The sequence below is a fragment of the Bos indicus genome, chromosome 1, assembly GCF_029378745.1.
Source record: "Bos indicus isolate NIAB-ARS_2022 breed Sahiwal x Tharparkar chromosome 1, NIAB-ARS_B.indTharparkar_mat_pri_1.0, whole genome shotgun sequence".
In the NCBI taxonomy this organism is placed as follows: domain Eukaryota; kingdom Metazoa; phylum Chordata; class Mammalia; order Artiodactyla; family Bovidae; genus Bos; species Bos indicus.
This window is the reverse complement of record NC_091760.1, coordinates 134552913-134565103: the sequence shown is the minus strand read 5'-3', so window position 1 is coordinate 134565103 and position 12191 is coordinate 134552913. Positions and strand designations below refer to the sequence as shown.

Sequence of the window (12191 nt, the reverse complement as noted above, 5' to 3'; positions counted from 1 at the left end):
AAGAGAAAACTAGATTTACTCTCACCATTTAGGTATTAAGTATTGTGGGCATCATGGCTACTAATTAGAGTCATCTAATTTGCCAACTCCAGTAGCCTAGTAATGGGTACCTGGGGAACTCTGCTGAGAAGGAGAAGTGGGATTGTGATCAATTAGTAATGTCTGTCCTGAGTATAGCATCAGGAGGTGGTGGAATGCCTGCCATGATTTTACTATCCCTAGTTTAGCCGTAACCTATCTTACACAGGCTAGTGTCATAAAACTTGCTATATAAATCATATTTTTAAACCTAGTTTAAATGAATTCTTTAAAACTTTCTTTTCTGGTGGAAGCTTGAATTAGTTACATGAAGCCCTGCTTCCCTTTTTCCCTCCCTGAGGCAGTTTGTAACTTCAAAATGCTAAAGAAAAGAGTGCAATTGTGTGTGGATCCTAGCAGCACATAGCCAACAGCTAGTGCTTGAAATACCTGCTGGCAGGTTGGATGTTTCATTTCCAAAAATTGAAAATTCTTTCCTTCTGATTTTATATATAATAGTTGAGGCAGTTAATGCTGCTAAACCATTTTTTTTCTCTCTTCCTCATTTTGTCAAGGAAGATAGGGAAGAGAACCTGGCAAGGAGCTGAAATTTGTAGGGAATCATTTCAGCAGCTGTCTTGGAGGGCAGTGACAGGAACTAGCAAAATGACCCTCAGCAGACAGCTTTGAGGGCTGCAGTTCTCAAACTAGAGCCAGGCGTCAGAATCAGCTGGAGGCAAGTTAACACCCAAGTCACTGGGCCCTGCCTACTGAGCTTCTGATCTAGGTGGGTAGAGGTTGGGCTCCAAAGCTGCTTTTTCTAATAGGTTTCCAGGTGATGCTGGTGGGCAGGAACCACATTTTGAGAACCACTGCTAAGAGCCACTGGCACTAAACTGGCCTGAAGCTGAAGTTGGGTCCTAGCCAAGAGGAGATTTGGTTCTAGAAGAGGATCCAAGGTCAGCTGCAAAGGCCTGTGCCCATCACAGTTCAGCCAGACCAAAATTCGGTTGGCTGCCATTACTGTCAGTCAAGGAGCTGCATAGAAAGAACTAACCATAACCACTACTCAGTCATTTCCTATAAGTATCTATTTTAAATATAATTCTGTGACCTTCCCTGGCAATACAGTGACTAGGACTCAGCACTTTTATTGCCATGACCCAGGTTCAATCCCTGATTGGGGAACTAAGATCCCTCAAGCCACACAGAATGGCCAAAATTAAAATTATATGTATATCTATGTGTGTGAATATGCATAGGCTTCCCTGGTGGCTCAGTGGTAAAGAATCCACTTGCCAACGCAGGAGACGTGGTTTCTATCTCTGAGTCCAGAAGACCCCCTGGAGAAGGAAATGGCAACCCACTCCAGTGTTCTTGCCTGGGAAATCCCATGGACGGAGGAGCCTGGTGGGCTACAGTCCATGGAGCCACAAAGAGTCTGACATGACTTAGCGGCTAAACAATAATGTGTGTGTGTGTGTGTGTGTGTGTGTGTTTATGTATAGTATGTGTGTGTGTGTATATATATATATATATATGTATGTATGTATGTATAATGCTAATACTGAATTTGTTGAAAATAGATTTTAGGGGTTAATAATTTTTCCTAAAAATATGGAAGACGGATGGCTATGATTTGGAGCTCGTGTGAAAGGAAGCTTTTTAGAGTTCTTGTGATGTGTCTGTGTGCTCAGTCGTGTTTAGAATTCAGATCATGGCAAATCAAAGCACCACAAGCCTCAAGTTCTGGCCCTAATGGCAGGAAAGGTGTCCAAGAATAGTTCCCTGAACATAGTACATGAACCTGAGGTCAAAGACCACAGGTGAGAGCAGTCAGATTGTAAGTGACGGATGGCCTTTATTTTCTGTTTATTCCTAAGAATGGTGCATCAACTCCAGTTCCCCACGAGCCTGTGGGGGTGCTAGAAGGGCCAGAACCCACAGACTTTAGTGCTCAGGGCTTACCTGGAGACACTGTCTGTGCCCAGATACCTGGCAGGGGGACTTCTCACCACCCTTGGCAAGATGCCCTACTTGTCTTGGCTGCAGAAACCCTTCTCTCTTCCATTCTCCACTCCCCACCCCTGGTTTGTCTTTTTAAAATCACCACCCAGCTGTATCTTCAATAGTCTGGAGTTTGCAATACACTTTCTCATAGACCCCACACCTGGGAAGGCCCCACAGTTAATCAGTTCTTTTTGTCCAACAGAGCTGAGAAATCTGAGGCTGAACAAGGGAAGCACCCTGCCTGAAGTCTGGGGGTGGTGCCAGGATGAGGGGGTGGGGAGGTGGTGTAGACTCAGGTTTTTTTCTCCAGAGTTTCTCCTTTTGGCCAGAGTTTGCCCCAGCTGCTCTGGGGGCCACTTAATTACATGGTGGAGGACAGCGTCTGAGTGAGAACTGTGGATGAAGTGACTTCCTTTTCAGTTGGTGGTTTGAAAACCTCTGGGCTTGGAGAATATGAAGTCATTCCTTTGTCAGACACCAGAAAGGAGCTATTTTTACAGAATCACAATCCTTTAAGTCACTGCTTTCCAGTGATTATGGAGCAGATTTTCCAAGAGCGTACAACACTGCTATGTGGTAACCATACAGAACCCATCTCTCCCTATCCAGGAGAGCACTTTTTTAAAAACACTTTTTTTTTTTAAGAGCAGTTTTAGGTTCACAGAAAAATAGAGTGGAAGGTACAGCGATGTCTCATATAACTCCTGCCCCCACGCATACACAGTCTCTCCCATTGTCAACACCCCCAGGCAGAGTGCTCCACTTGTCACAGGTGAGAAACCCACACTGATCCATCATTATCACCAAGGTGCTTAGTGCAGGTTCACTCTGGATGCTATGGGTTTAGACAGATTTATAATGATAGCCACCACCACCCATTTAATTTCTTACACAGGAACTTCACTGCCTGAAAAATCCTCTCACATTTTTACTTTATAATTTCAAAAAACTATATGAAGAGACCCCCTATAGAGGATATAATTTAGAGCTAAAGTGTTAGGAGCACTACACCTGAAGACCAGTCAGCCACAAAGGTTAAACAACGACATGACATTTGTCGATTAGGAAAGGAATGTGCGTGGCCCACACTGTTCTATGTAGATGGGACTTTGCGATGTCACACTTTCATCCACGTCTTCCTTCTTTCTCTTCTTCTTTCTCCCCGGTCACAGCTACAAAGCCCACTCTGTGTGTCAGGCCCTGTGCAGTGAGAGGCAGCTTATATGCAAGCACTGCTTTCAAAAGAATTCAAAGGTGTAGGAATGAATTCCAGGTGCTCCAGGGCCTTTGACAATTCCCTGATCTGTTTGAATATGCTTGGTGGTTTTGACCCATGGCTCTCAACTTTGGCTGCTCCTCAGACCCACCTGGGCAGCCAGGCCTGACTTCGTGGACCTGTGACCTGTGCACGGGCCCCCATGCTCAACAGGGCTCATGCTCAGTTTAATGCTCTGCCACCACAGTCTTAAAATTCTTAATAAATTTTGAACAGTGAGTCCCGCATTTTCATTTTGCACCAAGCCCCGCAAATTATGTAGCTGATTCTGTGGGCTGCTTTTAAGTATGTCCATGCCCAAGCTGCACCCAGACCAACTAGTCAGAATTCCTGCAGGTGGGATCCAGGCCCCTGTGCTTTGTAAGCTCTCTGGGGGAGTTGCTGTGGGAAGCCATCCTTGAGAACGGCTTGTATAAAACAGAAGTCCTCAACTATGGGGTTTCTGTGTATGTTGTGGGGAACAATAAATTCACCCAGGGTGCTTATACAAACTCCCAGACTGATGTGTAGAAATGGATAAATATTCTGATTCCTAAATATTCTAATCTTGCCTAACAAGCCAGGCAAGCGCTTTCCGTAAGTATGCCGTTTGTCTGCAAGATAGTCCCACCGTGTTTGCTGTTCCCTTGTTACTGTGTCATTGTGGCAGTAACTGCATTTGAATGCTTAGGACCTGCATGGTTGGGGCACAGTGGTCCCTGCATGGGACTTCCCCCAGCTCTCTTCCCGGTGGCACTGCTAACTGAATACACCTTCTGAGAGGTGATGTGACAGGAAAAGGTATGAACTATGCACAGCATCCCTAACTGCCTCACAGCTGTGGGGTCTGAGGCGAGTTTTCCTTGTGCCTCAGTTTCTTTATTAGAAAAATGGGCATAATAATACCCAACTCATAAACGGGTTTTGAGAATTAATGAGATAAGACACGCAAAAAGCCCAGCACTGTGCCTGGCATATAGGCGGTCAAAATATATCAGTGTGCTATCTCCCTCAAGAAGAAATATTAGCACGTTTTCCCCACACTCTGAACTGTGTCTTTTTACTAAAAGAAAATAGAAGTCATTAGTACAATAATAGGAAAGAAATACTGATATTCTTCAGTTAGTATACTTATTAAATATGCATATATATTCATTCAGTTCATAGCTATTGAATACCTACTAGGTCAAGGTGTCAGAGAATTGATTGCATATATATCTGTGCACAGGCACCCATGTATATACATACAAACCTTGTCTCCTAAGTCAGGAGACTTTACCACTAGCAGGCTTTACCACTAGTGCTACCTCGGAAGCCCTTGATCAAAGTGGAAAGTGTAAAAAAATTAGAATAAGCATGAGGAGGAGGAGAAGAAAGAGAAAGTACAACTAAATAAAACCCGGTGAACAGGAAGGGAGTTCTCATGCCCTTAGACAATCTCTGAATCCAACAAGAAAAAGGTTACCTTTTCTTTTCTGGTAAAAACTCAGCTAAAGAAAAACCACAGAGTTTTAATTCCAAGAGCCCTCACACCTCACTGTTGACCTTGATACAAAAGACAGTCTCTCCGCTTCTACTGGGGAATTGCACATGACTTCACTTACGGCTCAGCTGGTAAAGAATCTGTGCATGCAATGCAGGAGACCTGGGTTCAATCCCTGGCTCGGGAAGATCCCCTGCAGAAGGGAAAGGCTACCCTCTCCAGTATTCTAGCCTGGAGAATTCCATGGACTGTATAGTCCATGGGGTTGCAAAGAGTTGGACACGACTGAGCAACTTTCACATTCACATATATAGAGACACAGCCATATATACAATATATGCAAACATGCATAGAGACACACATGTATATGCACACATAGACACATGTATGTATACATACATATGCATACACACATATACACACACAAATAGGCACATATGCAAGCACACACATATGTGTGTGTAGAAGCGGAGAGACTGTCTTTTGTATCAAGGTCAACAGTGAGGTGTGAGGGCTCCTGGAATGAAAACTGTGGTTTTTCTTTAGCTGAGTTTTTACCAGAAAAGAAGAGGTAACCTTTTTCTTGTTGGATTCAGAGATTGTCCAAGGGCAAGCGAACTCCCCTCCTGTTCACCGGGTTTTATTTAGTTGTACTTTCTCTTTCTTCTCCTCCTCCTCATGCTTATTCTAATTTTTTTACACTTTCCACTTTGATCAAGCACACACATATATGACAGGTAGTTATTATTCAATACTTTTCTTTAAATTTTACTCAAACTGAAAAATCAATGCTTATTGTAACAATTTAAACAGCAGAAAAGCAACTAATTCAAGTTTACTAATCCATACTCCCCCATTCCTATTCCCACCATTCCAGTGTAACCAAATTTTAAACAATTTGAAATTGAAAATAAATTTGCTATGAATTTTTTCCATAATGTTTTTTGGCATACACACAGAGATATCAACCTGGGCTTATTCTACAGGCCACATTCTTAACTTTCTCTTCTTTTCTGTCTCACTTAGCAATATAATGCAGACATCTTTTGAAGTCAGTATATCTCATTCATCTATTAGTCTTCAGTAGCTCCTAGCATTCTGCAGTGTGGCGGTTCTCTTTCTAACCATTCCCCTGGTTATGGTCATATGGTGTTTGACATTAAAGGAGATGCTGCAGTAAACAGTGTTTTATAAAAATGTTAATACTGGCACTTCTACTTATTTTGGATAGGACAGAGATAGAGCCTCCAGCAGTTTATAACCCAAGGATGAGCAAAGCCAAACAAACAATAATAAATGTGATACCCCAACTTCTATTGCACGCCTACCACATACCAGGCAATGCAGTGGGCTCAGGGTGCGGACGTGAATGGGACTCGGTCTGACCTCAAGCAGTATGATCATGTATCAAAACCAGCATTACACATGCTATCTATCTTAAGTTCATTGGAATCTTCCTAATGGTGCTTCAGACAACCTCTACTCCAGCCTTAGAGTCTCAAAAAGTCCCATTGACTCTGGAGAAGCTTTACATCCAAAGCCCTTTCGTGCAGCTTCCTTCCAATCCGTGCAGCAGAAAATACAAAAAAAGTCCCATCTAAATCACAGATGTTAACATGCTTTCGTAATTCGGCCAGTAATTTATCTGATTGCTCACAGTTTGCTCCATCATCGTCTTCCAGAAGCTGAAAGTGACAAGGAAATTTCTCCTGGCAGAAAGACATGTTTCTCCTATCAGGCCTTTGACACCCATCTTTGTGATGCACTTACAAGTAGATTCTAAACTGCTTCACATGACAGCACCGAAGTTACAAAACCAAGTTAAATCATAACTTTCAAAAGCACGTGAACAAGATTCAACAGATTTTTTAAGCAGCTGTGAAATAGCATCACCAGAATTGTTTTTACTTCTGGTGATTTTACTACACAAATGTTTAAATGCTGCATAACCCATGGAGGTGTGCTGCTCGTGTCTACTTGAAAAAGCCACTTTCTGTTCAGCTGCCAGGAGTGCAGGTAGCTGCCAGCTTCCCACCGCAGTGCCTTCAGGATCTACCTTAACTTTCCCGCAGGGCCCAACTCTTTCTGGCAAAACCCCAGCCAGTGACAGAGCCAGTGGGATGCTAGGGTAGGGTCTCTTTGGGATGGGCACTCTTTATTCTGGAGCTCTTCATTGGGTTGGATGAGACTGTCAGGTCTGCATTGCAGTTTGGGCCTCTCCTGCATTGTAATCTGGGGCTTGAGCAATCCTGCTTCCTCTCCCCTTTATCCTGCACAGAGTCTGTTAACTTCCCTTCCTAACTCCTCAGTGTCTGCTTCTTAGGGACCCAATAGACATAAACACTTTCAGGGCAATGTAGGAACATAAACACTACACATCTCATTCAGAGGACTGGAGGACCTGAACATGTCCCTAGCCCCTGGACATTCTTATACGAGGCTCTGCTAAAAATGAATTATGTTTCTGCCACAGTGAAACTGGCCATTTCATCTCAATTGTTCAGCTGGGATACAAATGAAAATCTAAACGTGAGGAAAAATAAACCCATATAGAGTCTGTAATTTCACTTCAGTTACCCAAGCTGTCTAAAATCCAAGGTAAAGAATGTTTTTGGGTATTTCTTCTGTGTTTGCCATGAACTGCTAAGAGCCAAGCTGTCACAGTTATAATGAGAGGTCACTCTTTTCTTTTTGCCACTTTAATCACTGTTCCATTTGGAGCGCCATTGTTCCTGGTAAGCTGCCTCCCCTCATGGCAGCACAGGATGAGGAGAAAGCGGGTTATAATTGCATTCTTTTTTCAGGAGAGTTTGGAGAGGTGTACAAGGGGCGTTTGAAACTTCCAGGCAAGAGGGAAATCTATGTGGCCATTAAGACGCTGAAGGCTGGGTACTCAGAGAAGCAGCGACGGGACTTTCTGAGTGAGGCGAGCATCATGGGGCAATTTGACCATCCCAACATCATTCGCCTGGAGGGTGTGGTCACCAAGAGCCGGCCGGTCATGATCATCACGGAGTTCATGGAGAATGGCGCTTTGGATTCTTTTCTCAGGGTAAGAACTGCTCAGCTTACCTTTACCCTTCAGAGTAAAAACACAGATGATGCTGGTGCTGGTGGGAGCTGGGGGACCGTGGTGGGCTGGGAAGAAGCGTCCATGTGAGGACCACCTGCCACTTAGGAATCCCTGATGAAATATAAATAGGCATTGGAGGTGTTAGCGAGGCTAACAGATTTGTTTCTAAAAAGAAAGAACAAAGCAGAGCATGTGGACCCCTCCATAGAGGGATGGCACAGAGCCAGGCCTCGATGAGTAAGAATGAACAGAGGACAGAGGATGGCCATCGGCATCCGTATGAATCATGGAGATTGAAGAGACTCCCAGCTGCTATGCCGTCCTGCGTGATTCATGCAGACATCGGTGGCCATCTCTGCCTTTTCCCCAGCACAGCCGCCCTTCCATTCAGCTCTCTTCATTTGCAGTTCAGAAATAAAACACCTTGCCCTTATCTGATGCCTGGGCCACCTGGCCTCTGAGGAGGTGCCTCTGGGCAGGACACGGGAACAGTGCATCACAAGTGTCCACAAGTCTTTTCTGGGGTTGATGGAGAGCTGTGGCTCCCACCCAGCCTGGAGCAGGGATGGGGGCCCCAAAGGCCTATGGCCGAGAGATCTATAAAGGACCATTGTCAGAATGCCCAAATGCAGCCACAATAGAGGCACTTTCATTTCTATGGGGCATCTAAGAGCTACTCAGAGAGGGCGTGTATGAGTGTGGCCATAGTGCTTATGTCTGGGGGATAGAAGCTGTCTAACCACAGGCCATGGAGCAAGGCCTGCCTCAGACCAAAGGCTTAGCTGGGGAGCCTGGGAGCAAGAGGGTACAGGGGCGAGGCCTCTGAGCAAGGGCTTCAGGGTAATGCCAAGTAGCTGGCTATGCATGTCACTAAAGCTACCAAACAGTAGCCATGGCTGCAGATCAAAGGACTATTCATTGGAACATTCACCAGGAGTCAGTCATTGAAGCATTCACCAGGTGACTGCTCTGACCGTGCCCTGTGCTGGGAACTGGGCCTATACCGATGAGAGAGAGATTACTTTAATGCCATGGAACAAATCACCCCAAACTTCAGTGACTTAGCACAATAGCAATTTAGTTTGCTCATAAGTCTGTAATTTGGGTAGGCAGCTCTCTATTCCATGTGTTGTCAGCAGGGGCAGCTCAAGGGCTAAGATCTGGAATCGCCCAAAGACTCATTTACTCATCTGTCTCATAGTTGATGCTGGGTATCAGCTGGCATCTCTCTACCTGGCCATCTCTGGCTTCCTCACAGCTAGCTGGATCCTCAGAACAAGCATCCTGAGCACAGAAGGTAGAAGCTGTATCAGTTCTGTAACCTAGCCTGAACAGTCACATAGCACCCTTCAACCATGGTGATGAGCCCACCCAGATTCATGGAGAGGAAGCACTCCCCACATTTAACCTGATGTCTTCTTACACATAAGGGATGAGAAGTCCTGCCATGTCCATCATAGAGAATACAACCTGAAGAGATGCCCCTGCCCCCCAGAACCTTCATGCTGGAAGCTTCCAGTAATCATCTGTCTGGATTGTACTTTTTGTTTCTATGCATGAAGCACAGAGGTGTCACATATGTGATGATGGGCTTCTCTGGTGGCTCAGACGGTAAAGAATCTGCCTGCAATGCAGGAGACCTGGGTTCCATTCCTGGGCTGGGAAGATCCCCTGGAGAAGGAAATGGCAACCCACTCCAGTATTCTTGCCTGGAGAATCCCATGGACGGGGGAGCCTGGCAGGCTCCAATCCCTCGGGTGACTTTTTGTTTCCACGCATGAAGGACAGAGGTATCACATATAGTAGAACTGAAACCTTTTTGAGAAAGCCAGGGATGCCTTCAAAGAGGAGATAGAACTTCTCTAATGTTGAAGAAGGAGGAATTTGCCAGACAGCAGATAGGCTGACAGAACAGTAGAGCTGCGTATTCAGAGGCTGAAGTCAGGGTGGCCTGTTCGGTAATCTGTCAGCAGTTGCATGGTGGCTCTGAAGCCCGGAAGTAGAGTTTAGGGGCTTTCCTGTGGACAGGAAGCTGAGGACTTGTCTAGAAGCTGCACTTGTACATACTGAAGCTTCCTTTGCAGGGGGAGCACACGCTTTATGCTCATCTGGGTTGATAGGCAGTAGTGGCTTTTGTTTGGCAGGGTGGGGGTGATGGGGCCTATGTACTTTGCATGGTACAGTCTCCTTGAGGGTGGGGGATATACTTTGTATGACCCCAGCACCTAGCACCATGAGCACCGAGTAGAGGGTAGTGGAATGAAAGACCATTTCTAGAGCAAAAGCAGCTGGGTGTGGCATGATTGATGGAGCATCCTGAGTGTACACGGATCTCTTGCCCTTGTCACCAGACCTCTTGTGTCACAGTGGGGCATGGACCATGCTCCCCTGGGGGCATTCCTTCATGATCAGATTGCTCATGCAGACAGTCAAATAAACATGAATAGGTGGTAATGTTAGAAGAAGAAGTATCTTTCTGGAACCAGCCTCCAGACCCATTCAGGAGTCATTTATTTCCTACAAGTCACCTGTCGGTGCTTCTCAGAGACTCTCAACACAACCTGGGAACTGAGATCAGATTCTCTCCCGGGAACATGCAGGGGAGCAAAGTGATTCATTCTCAGGAGCCTGCAAAAAATCAGAACTCTGTGCTGCTCTGCACACGCCTGTTTCCATTTGCGGGGCACAGGACATGGGGGCAAGTTGGATGCCAGTTATTTTTCATGATGATGCAGCCTAGGCAGTGAGAGAAAAGCTCAAGATGAGAGAGGAGCACAGGGAAATGGAGGGGAAAGATGGCAGAAAGGGAGCGGCCAGAGCAGGCAGTGCCAGGAGGGGAGGGAAATGAAGCGTGTCTGACTCCCCGCGCAGTGTAGAGGCAGGTAATCTATAAATCTAATTTCAGCCTTACTATCAGACCCTGGAGCATAGCAGCATTAATTGATGTATCTGCTGCTTGATAAAATTGAAAAGTGGGTCATCAGTTCAGTTCTGCAGGGTCCATCTTCTGGGAGGTAGTATAATTTTAGGATCGCCATTCAGAGAAGAAAGGAAAAGGGTCCGACTTCAATTTGTGCACCTGTTCTCTCCTCCTCCAACCCCACAAAGGAGCCCCTTCACACCAGACATAGTAGCTTTGGATTGTGGCCGTGCCTGCAGCTCTAACTCAGGGTCTCAGAGCCTTTGAGCATCAAGGGTCCAGTGACGACATCAGACACCGCTTCTCACAGTCCACTCAGCGCTCCTCTCTCATTGCAGGACTTAGAACCCTTCACATTATGGAGGGATTGGAAACACTGTTATTGTTTAGCCATACATTCAGTGGGGTCACAATTATCCATATTTTTAAAAAATGTGCTATGGATTAGGTAGCATGCAAATCTATAATTAAATATTTCCTTCTTGGCTCTCAGACTCAGGGGATTCAATCTGGTAGCTCTTCCATCATCTTAGGCACAAGAGCTGAAGCCCTCCTCAATGCCTTATGCCCTAGCCAAGAAGGTTGGCCTGCTCTGTAAGGCCTTCATGGCTAAATCAAGGCTTTGTGGTTATTGCTGGTGCATTCACAGATGGCCGAAACTGGGAAACTCTTAAAAGTCACTGAGCAATGTCAGTTGGGGGCATTTATCATTTATGGGATGCTCATTCATAGGCTGGAGCTAGATGACAGCAAGCCAGTTGTCATGGAGAGAATCCCAGATTGCAAGTTCTGAGACCAAGGCCCTGCTTTAGGCTCTGCTATGAGTCACCACGTGGCCTTGAGCAAGTCTGTTAACTCAATTTCCCAATCTATAAACTAAAGGCATTGAGCTGGATGGTCTTGAAAGGGCTCTTTCAGGTAAAAAAAATCTATGATTCATTCTCTTCAAACAAATCAAATAAGGGTTTCATTTCCTGAAGTGGGTTTGTCAATGAAAGTTGAAATACCTAAATCCTTCCTGTCTAATAAAAGGGCCAGCAAGTGGCTTCAGTGAATTTGTAGAAAAGCAATTTCAGCAGAAAGCATTTTGTGAAGGGAAGAAAGTTTAAATCACTTCACCCAGCCTGTATTTTTTCTATAAACTGTTTTTACCATGTTCTCAGCATGGAACCAGATCCTTTCCCAGAGTTCTAAGAAATCTGGGCTTTTTTTTTTTTTTTTTTTTCTGTCTTGTTTATCTATGTATTTGATGTTCATTATCTCTGGAAGTTCTTTTGTGGAAGTTTATATCAATGAACTGAATATAAAACAGCTGGACATGTAAGAAAAACTTAATGTTCATATCTATAAGTTTCACCAAGATTATGAACTCAACTGGTGTGACTGTCTTATCATAGTATGTGATTTCCCTGCAGATCTTAAAGAAAAAGTA

The 12191-nt window shown here is 44.9% G+C and overlaps 1 protein-coding gene across 1 annotated transcript in view; it reads left to right on the top strand.

The window, feature by feature from the left end:
- Positions 1-12191, top strand: part of EPHB1 (EPH receptor B1) — a 462907-nt gene that overhangs the window by 388887 nt on the left and 61829 nt on the right. The window contains exon 11 of the mRNA XM_070794456.1: positions 7571-7818. Coding sequence (XP_070650557.1) covers positions 7571-7818 — 248 coding nt within the window. The remainder of the gene's footprint in view (positions 1-7570; positions 7819-12191) is intronic.